Source organism: Oryza brachyantha, chromosome 1 (assembly GCF_000231095.2).
Source record: "Oryza brachyantha chromosome 1, ObraRS2, whole genome shotgun sequence".
Lineage (NCBI taxonomy): Eukaryota > Viridiplantae > Streptophyta > Magnoliopsida > Poales > Poaceae > Oryza > Oryza brachyantha.
In genome coordinates, this window is record NC_023163.2 from 15,666,992 (window position 1) to 15,684,307 (window position 17,316).

General features: G+C 37.5%; 2 protein-coding genes across 3 annotated transcripts; one reads left to right on the plus strand and one right to left on the minus strand.

The window, feature by feature from the left end:
• Window positions 1-10,623: 10,623 nt before the first annotated feature.
• LOC102706791 (zinc finger Ran-binding domain-containing protein 2-like) lies at window positions 10,624-11,918 on the plus strand. Its single transcript, XM_040524553.1, has 3 exons — window positions 10,624-10,958; window positions 11,463-11,533; window positions 11,668-11,918. The coding sequence occupies exons 1-3, from the start codon at window positions 10,624-10,626 to the stop codon at window positions 11,670-11,672; spliced, it is 411 nt and encodes a 136-aa protein (XP_040380487.1). The 3' UTR covers window positions 11,673-11,918.
• A 1,331-nt stretch (window positions 11,919-13,249) lies between these two features.
• On the minus strand, window positions 13,250-16,402 carry LOC102706509. 2 transcript variants are annotated; one of them, XM_015836832.2, is made up of 4 exons: window positions 16,129-16,402; window positions 15,341-16,025; window positions 14,660-14,747; window positions 13,250-14,142 (listed from the first exon to the last, which is right to left on the minus strand). In XM_015836832.2, exons 1-4 carry the CDS (start codon window positions 16,149-16,151, stop codon window positions 14,132-14,134), a joined length of 807 nt encoding a protein of 268 aa, XP_015692318.1. In that variant the 5' UTR covers window positions 16,152-16,402; the 3' UTR covers window positions 13,250-14,131. The 2 variants fall into 2 exon arrangements, with proteins under 2 accessions (XP_015692318.1, XP_006644276.1); XM_006644213.2 differs by having other exon boundaries at window positions 13,250-14,747.
• Window positions 16,403-17,316: the final 914 nt, after the last annotated feature.

Here is a 17,316-nt window from a genome sequence, read left to right on the forward strand (position 1 = left end):
TCTTTAATTAGATTAGAAATCACCGTAGGATCAGGATGGATAAATGAAAAGGTCCTCTTGTCCATCGACCCGAACAACTCACTCGATTCCCTATGATGATACGCATTCAAAAATAATTGTCTTAGTAAAATAACTTCAAATTAAGAGGTAGCGTATAATACCAACATTGCTGCATAAATTTGTTTCTATGACACCTTCTTAATATTGAGATAGAAACTATAATACTACCTACGAGGTATTTTTTGTTTGACAACATTGATTTTTTGTTATACGTCTGAACATAGTTTCTTTTCTTACAAAAAACTACATGATTATTAATTATTTTGTTTTATCATCAAATGTATTTTGAGTCTGACTTATAATTTTTCTTTTTGTACAAAAAAAAATTAAATAAGATGAATAGTCAAACATAGATCCAAATATCATTGCTATCAAATAAAACAAATGGAGTACCATACATCTTCCTCAAAGCCATACCATACATTTAAAGTTAAGTGACTTGTTCACTTTTTGTTCTCAATGATCTGGTTAATATTGCAAAGTAAAAAAGCTTTTTCTTAAGTACATAACTGAAGAGGTATTCCAAGGCACCATGTATGCTTTATATTTATATTTATATTTTTATGTAGTTAAATGATTACGCCACCAATACTCTAGCAATAAGTACAACTTTTAATTTTTCAATCTCTCTTTCAGTTTTTCCCTTGCACTCACCTCTTGGCGATGTTAAGCCAAGACTAGTCAATTACACTTTCTTCCTCTCCCCTTCTCTCTCTCAGTCCACATCAAGAAAATATCTAACTTGTAGTGCTATAAGCCAACTCATTGAAAGAACTTTTATATTGTTTACTAGGTACACAGTGTTACATAGAGTTAGGCCCCGGTTAGTTTCAAAAACATCACATCGAATCTTTAGACACTTAAATAGAGCATTAAACATAGATAAAATAAAAACTAATTACACAGTTATGGAGAAAATCGTGAGACAAATCTTTTGAGCTTAATTAGTGCATGATTAGCCATAAGTGCTACAGTAACCAACATGTGCTAATGACAGATTAATTAGGCTCAAAAAGATTCGTCTCGCGGTTTTTAGGCGAGCTGTGAAATTCGTTTTTTATTCGTGTCTGAAAACCCCTTCGACATCTGGTCAAACGTTCGACGTGACCTTTTGCCAAAATTTTTTGGCAACTGAATAAGGCCTTAAAGCAACTTATGCCACTAAAACTATCATCCAGGCGAGACATCCTTGCAAAATAGAAAAAAAGAAAGTGACAAATTTGCAAATACCCCATAATAAAATTATCGTAGCGAATGGCAGTGGCGTAATTAATGAGTGAACCATGGATAGTGTACTAATTAAAGAAACATTAAAATGATATTATGCTCATGGTCACAATTCCCGTATTACTGCATTTCTATCATGACGTTGCTACGATTATGCAGCAACAATGTATATATTTTGTAGCAACATAGCATGTTACTACAATTCATTAAAATGTTAGTATAGTGTGTTATTACATGTAAGCAACTATATTCTTAATTTAGTATGCGCCTTCGATATGTATGGTAGTATAGATGTGACATCCATATGGAACCATGCTTCAATAGATTGTGAGGACGCGAAAGCGTTATTACGTACAAGTTGCAACGTTACTATGCAGCTATATATTTGTCATAGCATCAGTATTGAGTATTCTTTGAGAATAGAATATAAATTAAAAAACACAAATAATTAACAGTGTAGATCAATTACAGATCGATGAATGTAACTGATCGACAAACCGGTGAGGTTTTACCGATCGATGAACCTACCCGGTGTTCTAGGGTCGTACCTTCTAATAATATCAAAGACATTCCTACTTTTGTCCATCTAACAGTGCTAGCTTTGGCACAAAATTGTTGTTTTATCCATACCACCTAATTACCTACGTAATTAACTTTTAGTTAGTACTTTTGATCGTGAACATCAGATTTGTATCGTATATATATGCTCTCTTAACTTAAAGCTATTTTTTTGTTGATTCAACCGAGGATTATTTTAAGGTACACCAAAAGTATTTTGCACCATTCATTGCCCATTGATTCATGGGCTAGTGTTACTCATGGGTGGTAAAACATCATTTATTGTAATTTAAATGCTTTTGAAGGTAATTGTTTTAGACCCATAAGGAATGAATGAATGTTTCTTTAAAATTCATAATTATATTAAATAAAAATAAATGTACCTATTTTGGATTAAAATTTCAACATATTTAAATATTATAAATTTGAATTATATTTAATTTTAAAGATGATTATCTTCCTTTTCAAATTAGTATTAGTGTGTGTAAAAGGTGATTTCAAATCATCAAAGTTATATGCACGTACATCTTAAATGGGAATTATTTAATATATGATGGTTTGACAAAATGATTCAAATATTTGGAAATTCAAACAAATTATATTTTTTATCTCATGTATAATTTTTTTGAATTTAAAACCACCATTTATTTGTTTTACAAAGTTCAATAATTGTTGCAACAAATTCCTTGTTTTCATGGTTTAAATTTTGAAAGCATGATTATGCATATTAATACTTTCCTTGGATGTTATGTTTTATTAATTAGGATGTGAAAATAAATAAAATAAATCAATGGTACGTCAAGATTGACGGTTAGTTCTTACCTCTAGGGAGGTAAGATGGAGTGCTCTAAAAGAGCTCACAAACAAAACAGGCGCATGTGTATATATACACAATCCAACATATATATGAACACATGATATTATATATATTTCAATTATTCCAACATTGCCCCAATATAATACAAGTGGTGCCCAAATGCAAATTGAGCTTGAGAGAATCCAAGCTAGAGCCGCCGGCCTCACACATGCATGTCTAGTCCCCACATCAACATCTCCCCTTTTGTTCATCGTCATGAGATCTTTCCAACCGGCAAAGAATCTAGGAATACACACACTCATATAAAGCGCCTGTTTGGGGAGCTTTAGATTCTGAGAAGCAGCTGCTTGGTAGCTAGCTTTTAAGAATCTGGAAAAGCTCATAAACCCAGCTTCTCTAGATTCTGGATTCTTAGTTCATTTTTCAGAATCTGCAACTACCGATTCTCAGAAGCTGTGGGCCGTTTGAGGCAGCTTCTGGCAGAAGCGTTATATATATATCCTCTATCTTACTACCAGGTGTAACTACTCCCTTTATGTCTAAGGTGCAGAAACACATCTATACATATTTCTTCTCTTCTCCAACAGAAAGTACAAACTCTATACATGTAGTTGTGTCACATGAGATTTAATAGTACCTATATTTCTGTTGGGCGTGAGTAGAAACAGTTATGAAAATATTTTTCATCATGGACGTACGGGGAGTAGCTACACCTGATAGTAGGATCTAATTTTCATATATATATATATATATATATATATATATATATATATATATATATATGCAGTCCAATCAAACGCCAGGATCGATCATTCGATCGAATTGCTTTGATCTTTAAATCATGGAGCCAGTGCATGTGGGCCAAGCTAAGCAATTCATGCAAATTGGCTCAACAGCGAGATCGATCGATGCATGGAAGGAAAGAAAGACAGATAGATATATATGGATCGATTTGATGATCAATTAATCCCGATCGACAGGCCGGCCGGGCGGCTTTCACATCGGATCGGATGGAGCAGAATGAAATTAAGATTTGATTCCCACAAGCAGCAATATGCATGGGTGATGACATATATATATATAGATCGATCGATGGATGCACACACTGTCACTGTGTGGCATGCAACTTGAATCCGAATTAACCGGCCGGGGAAGAACCAAGCGAGCGAATGGGGATGTCATCATATGACGGCCGCTGCAAACTGCTTGCTAGGAGTAGCTGCAGCCGCCTGGCCGCCGGTGACACTCTCTCTGACGACGACACAGAGAGATCCATAGACCTCCATGCTTGTACTGTCCGTCCATCCATCGCAGCTGATGTGGCTTAATTTAATTAACTAATTTGTGACGCAGCTAGTAGTACTACTATTAGAGAGCAGCTAGGAGTAGTAGGCTGGAGTGAAAACGAATTTTGCCGATCGATCGAATAATTAATTAATGGCGATAGATCGAGAGCAGCTGGCTGGCTGCAGAGCTTGCTCTTTTGTGTGTGTGTGTGTGTGTGCAAGCAGCTACTAGCTGCGACTGCATTCAGCATTCATTCCCTCTGTCTATCCTGACCGTCGCCTGATCGACACCTCAACGGCCCAAGTTCCCGACTGACAGAGAGAACCTTGTGCATGAGTATATAGTCAAGCAGAAACTGTCGTAATAGTTAATTTTATCGTTTATATTATTAAATAGCTATTATAAAATTAGATAGTATTTCATCTTTGATCCTTCGTCTTCAAAGGAACACACAACCACATGTGTGTGGGCGTTGATGGCAAAGCTAGCCAACCGTGTGTGCTAGATCTACCTGCACCATATATATAGCTAGAAAATTATTCTAGGGCAGTGTTCTTCGCAGTTTTAGTAACCGTCACGTAAAATATAGTAACGGATTAGCATATAATTAATTAATTAATTATTAGCTATAAAAAACTTGAAAAATGAATTGATATGAAATACCCTGTTTAGCATCTCGGGACACGTGCGCGCAAAAAAGAGCTAGGTTAGTTAACCTGGTAAAGAACATGACCTAGGTGTATGACTATGCATCTTACTATTAATGAATGAGCATAAATAATAGGTTTGTATAAGAGCAAGGCTAATAATATAGCCAATAAGCTGCCTATAAGACTTCTTATAGCCTTCTCTTAGCCCACCCGTATACTAGTTAGCTCTTCATCATTAATGCAGGACCCACATGTCACTCTCATAGAGTTTCTTGGTTCTTATGCCGAAGCTGGCTACAAGCTTACAACATGCTTACACTTTCTCATCCCCTCTCCTCCACATAAGCATATAGCCAGCTTATAGCCAGCTATTATACTTGCTCTAAGTTAGTTACACGGAAATCTAGCCTGTTACAGATCAATTGTTATATATATGTATTCTTATTTGATCGGAAGGTATAGTAAATGATACGAATCTATAGAAGCACACATGCATGGACACGACAGATAGATGAAGCTAGCATGCTCGAATGTGTGCGTGTATCTTAATTACATACATGTACACTAGCCGGCCAGAGGATTGTGTGGACGTTGCAGGATGGAAGGGGCATCTAAACCACAATGGATGGATGGATGGCTCGGCAGGCCTTGGCCATGGACCTGGCTGCATGATTGTGGGTAAAGAGAATATACAACCCCCACATAAAACCTTCCTTGCATACTCATTTTTGTACATGCATATGGCTTTTTCTTGCATTACAACATCCTGACACTACGCAGAACCTCCATGGCTGCCTTAGTTTGTATAGATTTTTCCTAGATTATTCCTCGACTTTTGCACGCACGTTTCCTAAACTATTAAATGGTGTATTTTTTGTAAAAAGTTTTTATATAGAAGTTCATCATCTCACCATTCTAAAATATATTTTCAACTTTACATTAGTTAATTTCATTGTTTATACCACTAAATACCTATAAGAAATCAGATAATCTTTCACCCGTCAAAAGAATGTAGCCCACATCCATCGATCCTCTTCGCCTTTTTTTGCATTAGAGCTCCACATCCATCAGGGCCCTTTCTAGCAAAGGGTGCAAAAGATAGAGAGTCATGCATGGGAATCACATAAAGCCACCGGTATAATTTGGGGGGCTCAGTGTCCCAGGAGCATCAAATATTATACTATACCACATGTGTTTTACGACATCTCTGTCGCAGGAGACTTGGCTACTTGCAGGCTGGGGTTGGTGGACAATATATGCTGCTGCCAATCGCTAAATAATTTATGAGGATTTTTCTCCCCTTGGATTGGAAGGAAATATATCATACTGTGTAGTGTAGATATTACTATCGTATATCAAGAACATGTTGTTTTCAACTTTCCAAAGTCAATATAATTAAGTTGTCCATTTCACATCTGCGCTGCTATGGAGTCATGAATCTATAAACCCCTATATCACTATCAATTTACATGTAAACAGGCACTGATGCTTCTTTACTGCTGAGTCATTGTATCAGCCTACTAGATGATGTGTGTATTTCTTTATTCCAAAAGGTATACTATTTGTTTTGTATCACCAAACTATATATTATCACTATGTATATATCTGGAAGTACTTTTCCTATGTCCATGGTAGTTGTGGGTAAACATAAATATATATTTTGTAAAAAGATTAACAACAATATATATAGACCTTTGCAAAATTTGGCTACACCAGGATTCAAATTTACCCCAAAATACTACTGGTCCACCTGCCTACTCATCTCAACCTATCGCGATGTTCCTTTATTTAATTTATTTACCTACTTTCTCATCGCAACTAATCATAATAATTTCTCACTTCAACCTTAATCCCTCCAAAAAGAACATGCATCCCTATACTTTTAGACGGAGGGATTAATAATAATATCACGCCTTTTAGAAATCAACCAAGGGAACCAGTGAAACGTTAAGACCTTTTTGGAATGGAGGAATATGCAGAAAATTCATGGGAAAACTAATTCCTGTAAAGTTCCTTTAAAACTCATATGTAGCAAAGGAACCCAATTAATTTGATAGGTCTAAGTGTTATATGCATGGTGCTCTAAATATGACAAATAGAATAAGGCAATTTTATACAGCCACAAAGCATCCAATCCTGTCTAGAAGGAGGATGATATTCCCTATTATAAGTAACATTTTTGTAATGTCCTGCCCAATTCAGGACTTGGTATAAAATACGCCCCATAATTAGTAGCAGCCTGGAAGCTACTAAAATAATGTTCACAAATCCATCTAATCTAAAATTTCAGAATCACGATGAAAATGCCGATCTCAATTCACAGATTTGATTCATTCAAAATAAATATATTTAATCAAATATGTAATAAATATATTTGATCAAGAGATATATGCATGGGTAATCGAGAGCTGGCATGCATGTATTTCGTGTGCATTTCTCATGTCTGATATTTTTAATTAATTAATACAGTGTGATTCGATCTAATGCTTTACATGTGTTTTAGTTTTGCTTGCTTGCCACGCATGCATGTGGCATGTAAAACACATGCAAATGCCTTACACAAAATATGCGCGAGAAAGACTACGATATAGGTAACAGTAACTAAGTTTGGATATGTTAATTAATTGTACACATGGAAATCTTTTTTATTTTGTGCATATATTTTATGACTTGCCTTGATAATTTATAGTTGAACTAGAATAAGAATAACCGATCATGTATATATAATATATAAGCTAGGATTAAACGATGGAAAAGCTACACAGTATACAAGTTGACTGAGGCACTACTAGAAGACTTGTAGATTTTTTGTAGAGGGAGAAAACGCCATGGAAATACAGTTCACCATCATAAAAAATCTTGTTGTGACCCACATGCACAAATAACCATGCTTTAGAATAATTTGGACAGGGAAAAATAATTTACTTAGCCAAGGTTAACCAGCAACAAGAACTGTAATTCCCAAGAAAGTTACTTCGTTTTAGATTTTATATCCTTTTTTCCCTATATGTCAGATAATAAACATTAAAAAAAGCTCTTTTCGTAGTTAGTGACATCAGGATTTCATCAGGAAAATTGAATGTAAGAGGTGAGTGTCACTTGCCAATCTAGAATACGTAAGAGGTGAGTTAAATCTCACACCCCCATTTTTCGCTTTTGCTTATACTTATAAGTCAAAATTTAAATTTTTTAACTTTAAACTTATAATATATTTTAGAGCTTTTTTATCATAGTTTATTTTACAACTTTTGGTTTTAGATTGCTAGGAATACATATGAAAATGATTTTATTTATAAATTAATTTTCATTTACAAATATATCGTTTGGCTTTTCACTGGATGTTGATTGGATGGAGTTAGTTTTGGTTCAATATAAATATTTATTACTATAAGAAAACTGAAAATAAAATTAAATTGCTCACCTAAGAAGTGAGGGACAAAGTATTTGGTCAAGTGTCCTTCCACTTCTGAAAGGAAATGAGTAAATTTCACAAAACTGTATTTATTTTGGCAAAACTATAGTTCGATACAACTTTAATTGGGATTTTATAAAAGTACAAGTAAATAAGTTTATCACAAAACTATAACTTTACACTCCTATGCATATATGACATGTGGGCCCAACTTAATTACACTACTAGCAATGAATGCAACATATATATGTGTATGATAGGTGAGCCCAAAACTCATCAAATAAATAAAGCTGTAATTTTCTAATAAAATCATGCATTACTGATGCAGTTATCTGAAAAGCCTACCTAGCTAAATTTGCATCAAAATGGTAATTTTCATGGAATAGTTAAAGTTATCTGAAATCTGTTATAAGGAAATTGTGCCATCATTTTCAGTTCCTAAACTCAGACAGAGCGTCACCACCATTTACTGACCAGTAAACAGCTAGCCTTGATCATCCATGCATGGACCTATTGTGTTCATCAACCCCTCCCCAGTTGTCAATGATCGTTCCGTTGTGGGGATGGCTAGAGCAGAACAAATAGAAGCAGGTTAGAATATCGATCGTAATTTGATCTCCTTAATTACATGGATTTAGGGTTGTGATGCACCATGGAGGCGCCCCTCGCACAACTCGACTACACTTGAGCCGCATCCTTCTTGCACGGTGGTCTATCCATGAACTCTGGTCCAATATATATGTAAAGAGTTTTTTTATCATCCTTGAAAAAAAAATATCTTAAGGTATCATATTTTTTAGTGTAAAAGTTTAGTATCTCGAGGTACTTTTCAAGGAGGATAAAAAAGCTCATATGTAAAAGAAATATGTAAAGTAGTAAGCTGTGATATTAAGGTGGAAATATGGGGCCTAGCCTTACTAGATTGTGCAAATGTGTTTTAATTTCTTCATATACTAAGATTTCAGTGGTTTTATCCACTCGAAAATTGCATTAATTGTACAGTTACTTAATTTAAATGTTTAGTCCAAAGTAAAATCTACTACATCAAGCTACCATTTTATCTTATACTACTCCCTCCGTGTGGAAATGTTTGATGTTGGTTACTTCAAAATTAAACTAGCCAATGTGAAAAAAAAAGATGGGAGAGAGTAAGATTTTAGTGGTTTTATCCCTTGTTATATATATACCCCCATGCCTGAACTTTTCAAACTTGTAAGCATTTTTTAGTATACTTAGACCTAAATATATATAGTCCTTATGTTTCATATTATAAGGCTTTCTAGGTTTGTCTAGATTCATCTATATATCAATGTATATGTTTTGTATATACGTCTAAATTCATTAGCATAAATATGAATCTAAGCAAGACAAGAAAGTCTTATAATGTAGAGAAGGGAATACAATTTTCAATATTGATGTGTAATTTTTAAAAAATCACATTTTTTGTTAAATTATAAACCGTTTTACTAAATTAACTCCATATTAACCACAAGTAATACTACCCCTCACAAGAATATACATCCTTAGTAAAAAAAAACAATCTCTAGGTTTGAATCTCCAAACCACAAAATATGTTTTTTCTACTATAGATACTACAGAGTATAAAACACAGATACACACATGGGCTAATTTCTTTGGTTCTTTTCACAACCCTATAGCTCAAAAATCTATATAAAATTCTAGTCCACTCCATTTTAAACACAGCTCCTAAAATTTTTTTTAGAAAAAATAAAGTTACACGTAGTACTCCCCAGGATGATCAAGCCGGAGGCAGGCTCCATGCATGAACAGCGTTGCAGCAGCAGAGAGAGAGACGCGGACACTTTCGATATCATTATTCAGTTATTAATTGGCAAGTCCCATCAATCGTGGAGATTCCCCGGTTACGGGAGAGCTGAGAGACTATCGGAATCGGAATTTTTTTAGTTCTTATCACGTCAGACGTAGATGTTAATTAGAAGTATTAAATATTAATTGATAATAAAATTAATTATATAAATAAATATTATTTTATTAGATAATTTTTTAAGCTTAATTAATCAACGATTAGTAAATGTTTATTGGAGCATCACATTTCGCTAATTATAGACTAATTATGTTTAATAATTCGTCTCACGAAATAGCCAAAAGTATAAAATGAGTTTTATTAACTATCTATATTTAATAATTAGTGAAACATTTAACGTAACATGGACTTAAAAAAATTAGATGGAAACAGCCCCTGGCTCAGCCCAAAAGTGGCAATCGCATGACAAGCCCAGCAGCAGCAGACAAGACATGCATGCATGCATGCATGCACAACACAAATTAATACTACTATTAATTACCACCAGCAGCAGCAGAGATGCATGAGGTGACAGTGGATGCCGCCATCTTCTTCTTCTTCTTCCCCGCCGCGCGCGGCTTTACTTGGGGCCCAACTCAACCGGCCCTAGCTCAGCTCAGCTCACCACCAAACCCTATATAAAAGCCCCGCGCCACCCTCTCCCCTTCCAACCCAGGCCTAGCTAGCTCGCTCCCTCCGTTCATCATCCATCCATCAGAGCAAGCAAGCGCGAGCTCGAGCACACAAGCTTTCTAGCTAGCTGCAGCAGCAGCATTCTTTGCCAGTCATGGAGGCGAAGCAGGCGGGCGTGAGGAAGCCGGGGGACTGGAGCTGCCGGTCGTGCCAGTACGTGAACTTCTGCAAGCGGGAGGCGTGCCAGCGGTGCGGGGAGGCGAAGCTGGGCGTGGAGCGGACGGACTACGCGGCCATGGGCGGCGGGTGGGAGGTCAAGCCCGGCGACTGGTGCTGCCGCTGCTGCGGCGTCAACAACTACGCCAGCCGCGGCAGCTGCTTCAAGTGCGGCGCCGCCAAGACCGACTCCGCCGCCGCCGTCGCCCAGGGCTGGGGCTTCTCCGTCGCCTCCCAGGCCGGCTGGAAGAACGGCGACTGGATGTGCCCAAGGTGTATATAACAAACTGAAACTAACATGCCTCCTCCTCTCACCTTCACTTGCTTAATTCATTTCTGCTTGATTATTTGGGAATGCAGCATGCAGGCATGCTTCATCTCCCTGTCTAATCGCATTAGTTAGTTTGTTTTGAACTTTTTTTTCAGAGAGATGCATGAATGAGCAGTTAGGCAAATTCTTGTTTTGCCACGAGCACATGTCTCTCTGAGAAAAATATTAGTTAAATGAGATTAGAAAGGGATTAAACACTAATTGAAACTCATAAAAGCATGCCTAGTCCAAAGATTCTTAACTATGTGCCCAACCGAATCCAGAGCCTGCATGCCAACTGGAATATCATCTCTTGACGTGTCAGCTCTGCATTCCTTTAATTCTTTAGTGATCCCATTGCTGATCAGCTATTAATTATTTAACAATTTATCTGTTTGTTCTGAACATGGATGATATGTTCACGGAATGCTTGTGTGTTGATGCATATATTTTTTTCTGTGCTGCAGAATGGAATGTAACGTGCAGAACTACGCTAACAGAACCGAGTGCTTCCGGTGCAACTACCCCAGATACTATGGTAAGCTAGTAGTACTATTTGCATGTCAATTCAAACCCAGATGGCACATTGCAATTGACAATGACAAACTGGTTCTATATGTAAATATATGATCTCATATAATTCAATTTTCTCTTCTTTCTGCTTTTTTTCAGGTTAATTGATCCGACGTATACGCCTATCAACAAGAAGAAATGGGAGGGAAATAAAATTTGCGAGATCAAAGATCAACGGACAAGATTGACCAGTCCCCAGTCACAACCCTTGAGGGTTTTTCCTTTTTTTTCTTTTCTTTTAAATAACCCTCGACAACCCGAGGGTTTCACCATTTGTAAGAGCAAAAATCAGTGCTAAAAAAGAAAAAATGGCACGAAAATGTGACAGATGACTGGTCAGTCTTCCTCTTTTTTCCCTCAATAAAAAGGCTAATTAAAAAGCACAAAAATGCGAGTTGGCTTGATTAATTTGTGCCACATCTTTCACTCTCTTTATTACACTTAACTCTCACAAGGAGGCTATAATTTCTGCCAAAAAGAGAGAGAAGAAGAAGAAGAAGAATGCATGATGAACAAATGTGTGTGTGGATGGAGCATGACACGGATTATTCCTAATCGTTTGACTGTAACTGCAATCCCGGTGGCGCACAAATTTGCCAGGAAATCTATCCATAAACAGATGCCTTTCTCCTCCTCCTTTCCCTTTACCTGCTAATTGTTCATCGCATATGCAACGCAGAATTAATGCTCCATGTTATCATGCATATACAATTTATATATATATCATGTACTACAGGGAACAAAGAGGCGACAGCGAATTCTCGCAGCCACAAGCGAATGTTTTTTCTTTCAATCAGATTGCTGCTCGATCGATGTGACCACCTCTTGTTCATCCATCTCTCTCTCTCTCTCTCTTCTCTTTCTCTCTCTAGATTGTGAATTCCAATTGAAAACAAAGCAAAGCTATGTTACTATACTATCAATCAGTTAGAGAGAGAGATGAACAAGAGGTGTGTGTGGAGGTATAGTTGGGATAAGATTCCGGGGAACAATCATGGCTCTGCTTTACTTGTAAAAGCGAGGTGATCGAGATGCAGAGCATTATTACCACTTTGGGCATCATCATCATCAATTCATCATCATAAACCACAAACCAGCTGACACTCAGATGGCAGCAGAGCGACCTCGCACAGACAATCCGCACTAAATCCACGCACAGCGACGCATTTTGCAAATCTTTGTGTAGGCAGGCAGAAGGGCAAGTATAACCGTGTAGATGTTGACTCTATTTAACACATACAGATAACTAAATAGATAGTTTGTATAATGACTTAGCTATTTATTTGTCCACAAAACATTTAATTTGTCCTTCGATATATAAATGAAGTTAATCAATGGTGCTAGTGAATAGACGAGACACGGCGTATAACAGTGCTAGCGGTGTCGGTTTGGTATTGGAGCACGCACTCCTGCCGTCTCTTCACGAAGAGACGTAGTGGTCGTCTGTTAGATGGGACAGGTTTTTTTAAAAAAAAATTTCGTAACATACAAACGACTTAAAGACAGACGTTATACGTGTCCTTAGAGAATTCATAGCGGTCCACCGTGACGACCGGTCTCGCGGCTCCACGTAAGACAGAAAATGTCTTGGAGGAGGCAGTGGCTTGCAGTGGTGACCGAGTGGCCTTGGCAAATGCTTTTCTCAAATCATTACTACTATTATAATTTTTGCAGCCTGAAAGGGAAGATCACACACATCTTTTCTTCCCTTTTGTGAAGAGGAGAAAGGAAAGAGCTTGATCGGTCATGAAGCATCAGAACATCTGAACATGTATGTAGCAAGTATTTTTCTTTTAAGATAATGGAATAAATATCCTGACCGCGACGACTGAAGAAACAAAGCCATATCTGAATATCTACACATATATCACAACATAACAGCATGGTGCTGCAGTTGTTTATTTAGTATTGTTTAGCACAGGGATATGATATGATCAATCTTGGGTTAGTAGCATTGGTGCCTTGCTTACACTGAACAGAGAGTAGCCCAGTTGGAGTTGCATTGTCTCTTTGTCCCTGGTTCCTGCATGGGAGAAAGGGTAGCCACTTGTTTGGTGAAGGGCTCTGCAGACAGCCTGAATCATTTGCTCACTCATTGTGCACACCTTTTGCAATCCCACCTGTGCACAGAACATTCAAGCCCCTCGCCTTCCACACCAATCAGCAGATTCTCTGGAATACCAGTGAACAGGCCCACTCAGCTTAGCTTTCCCAAGTCAAAATGGAAGCATCATCTCTTCTGTTACAACTTCTGAAAAAATACACTCTGGTAACTGTGTTGCTATGCAGGCTCTGAACTGAACACACTGACGGTTGCAAGGTGGCACTGGTAGGTTTTCTGTCTGAATGAGTGTTCTGCAGAGTTTGCACCTGTTGTAGGAGAAGTTGCAGAAGTATTTGGCAGAGCATGAGGCTACAATCTTTCTGATGGGGATATATTTTTGACAAAACCAAGATGTAAACTGAATAGCAATGATCTTAGATGTCAATGAAGTTGCTACTTATCTGAAAAGGATAGGTGCTCCTTCTGTGCAGTTAAGATTCGACGATGTCTTCATTTGTTCTATCTACAGCCTGATCCAGTGAAACATCCACATCACCTATTTGATTTCAAGATTCTTGTTTGAATTTTTTCCCTGGTGTAGCCAGGCCACAAACACATCTGACAAAATCAAAACTCGCAAATGGACTCGGCATCTTTCTTGACTTAGCAGCAAGGCATAATGCATACCCAGATCACAAATGCATAATGCATTATGTACTATTCGTGATATTGACTTGATGAATAATGGATTCTTCTCTAATCCTAAAATTTACATGTATGTTCACCGGACATAAAAATGAAAATAGCTACTACTTGCAAACTGTACAAGGAGCCAGTATCACTTTGAAGGATATCATGGTCTCAGGCTATCTGTTCTTGCGCACGCGATGGTCTCTCTAACCAAAGCATCCATTGGGTCTATGCATTTCTTGAGAAGTGGGTCATCATCAGGTAATATACCAAAAAAGTTATCAGATGCAAGGATAATTGTATTCACAGCCCTCACGAACATAATTTGGAGTGATATTCGCAATAGATTTCTCGCACCTTCCATGTCCCCTCTCCTAAAAGAGCTGATGGCTGGTAACACTGTGTGCTCCAATGAATCTTTATCTGGAAGAAGTACCTCAAAACCCTGTGAAAAAGGAATTTAAGCACTAAACAACATAACCATATGCTGCCAATTGGATAGGATGGGTAAATAATTTTGAAGGAAAATGTCAACTAGAATGTCTCTAGTGAAATCAATAATATGACAAATTGGAAATGGACAAAGTTGTCATGGGATTGGCAAATTGGGAAGGGCGGATTACAATCGGCATAAGATCTGTAGTTGTCAATCTTTTTGTAAACTGACCTTTCAGGTAAAAGAAAGTATCGCAATGAAAAGCATCTGAGGAAAAAAATCTGATCATCTTTTGCTGATATAGGACATGAGTTGTCTAACATGTCGAACATATATGAACTATGAAGTGCATTGGTTGTGAATTTGTGATACAGGTGTTTCCAAGAAAGGCCTTAAATATTGATTGCATACAATTGAGAAAACAGAGCAAGGTAGGAAACGAACATTCTGTATGCATCATACTCCTACCATTTAATTTACAATAAAGCTAACTATCTGTAAGGATTAAACTAAATATATAATTGTTTGTTTAAGAAACATAGAAGAGACAAATATCTCATTGAAAAAAACAATGATTGATGACCAAACAAAAGATGGCTTACCTGGCTCTCCAGCTTATTTAGATAACACTTCGCATCCAATGTATTGTCTGTACTTAGAATTCCGACACGAACATTACTTCCATACTCGACAGGTTTTAAGTTTGCAGATTTGAGTTCCTTTACAACACAATCACCAATATGGAGGAAAGGTGTAGAGCAACCTTGTGAAATTTCATAATGGTAGGCATGTAAGGAATTGCATGGCATGACAATGCAGCATACTCCAGATTGCTCCAAGAGGAGCCTTCTCTGCCTTAACTTCCCAAGAGCAGTGTTACAGTCTGAAGGGAACTGAGAATTTTGAGATGACATGACCTCTTTCTTGATGAGTGGATCATGACACATGACAAAGGGAGGTATCTCTTCTCCATCTCGGGTACTCCAATGCACAAGCTTCTCTAAGAATCTAAGAGAGGAAGGGGCAGATGTTCCCATTACTCCAATTGTGCCTGATAGATGATTAGCTGCGCTATATTGTCCAGTTCTTGAAGCAGAAGAACTCGCATCCAAAATCTTTGGTTCAGAGGGATCAATGACTCTGTTGGTCTTCAGAACATTTGGAGATAGTCTTTCACTATAGGCAAAACATGAACACTGGGATCTAGATGGGGCCAATCTTCTACTTGTACCACCCACACAATCAAATGGAAAGGATAAGGAACAACGAGGTGAAAGGGTTGCAGCCCTGTTCAGACAGTTTTCAGTCATTTTAGCACACTTGTGGAAGTCTGAATACATAAACACCAGTAAATGCTAAATTAATTTCAAGAAATAGCAGAAGAACTGACCTCTGTATAGACATCTGAACCATGGAACTCGAAGTACGAACACTAGTCTGAAGGAAGGCTTGTGAAGAATGTGAACTGCAGAGGCAGGCCTCCTTGACAGATTAGGCTAGCAGAGGCTATGGTATCTTCCTCGTGGAAGGATAGTTTAAGATCTTAAGCAACCACTTACTAGTAAAACAAGAACCAAATCAGCTCATGTGTAACCTTGACAGGCTAGCCATAGCAATCATTATGACAGCAAGAGGAAGTAATATTGAAAGAAGGGATCTCAATTATTGAAGAGGAGCCTATGCCTGTTTTTATCTCTTGCCAAGAAAGAAATCTGACCAGAAGAGCACTGTACACGACTATGATTGCTGACTTGAGAAACTGCCTAACATTTCGACCAAATTTAGCTTATCTCTTCACTCACTACCTTGTACAGATCAGCAACTCCGTGGCTTTTTTTTTTTTGCTTCTTCAGACTTGTTAATCAGCTTCAGGCTGCAGTTGTTAAACATGGTAGATAAAAAAAAGAGTTCAGGTCTGATTTCGCCAGAAGAAAGGGCAAGCAGCAGAGTGTACAAAAACACAGATGGGTTAAAGGACATTGCTCACATGGGGTCTTGGTGGGGCTCGCCTATCTGCTTTCCTCTGCTCTCATCATCAACCAGACATACAACCGAGAGCAAGAGACAGGAGACGAGCCACTTGCACATGCAACCTTGATTCTTGCCCTTCCTACACAATACAAGTATACAAATACCAGGGCATCACCACTGCAGCGAATGATGCATCACTTCACTCTAGGCCAAATTCTGACAGTTACATGTGTGTCCTCATCATTTTATCAGCTAAAAGTTTAGAAGTATGTACTGCGTACAATTCCAAATTCAGAAAAAAATTGAAAGATACATCATCTATTAGTGTTTGCAATTAAGACCATCGTAAGAAAATTGGTGAAAACAAAGTTACTGGGTAATTTAAAGGGTACAACTTAAAAGGCTATCATTAATTGTTTATTTATCAGATGAACAAAATAAGATTGTACTGACAAAGAGAATGAACACTCAACAAGTTATGCTGCGTCGATACCATGCCACATGTCTGAGAACTTCAGAGCTATACAAAGTAAATAGATGAAGAAGCTGGAAGTTCCAAAACCAGAAATATCATCCTGTAAAAGGAAGGGTGATATGATACTAGTAG

Coding starts and splice junctions, on each gene's coding strand:
- LOC102706791 (XM_040524553.1), top strand. CDS start 10,624: ATGGAGGCGAAGCAGGCGGGCGTGAGGAAGCCGGGGGACTGGAGCTGC. Junction 10,959..11,462: donor GGCGACTGGATGTGCCCAAG/GTGTATATAACA, acceptor TCTGTGCTGCAG/AATGGAATGTAACGTGCAGA.
- LOC102706509 (XM_006644213.2), bottom strand. CDS start 16,151: ATGGTTCAGATGTCTATACAGAG. Junction 16,026..16,128: donor GTTCAGATGTCTATACAGAG/GTCAGTTCTTCT, acceptor CTGTCTGAACAG/GGCTGCAACCCTTTCACCTC. Junction 14,748..15,340: donor TAAATAAGCTGGAGAGCCAG/GTAAGCCATCTT, acceptor CCTTTTTCACAG/GGTTTTGAGGTACTTCTTCC.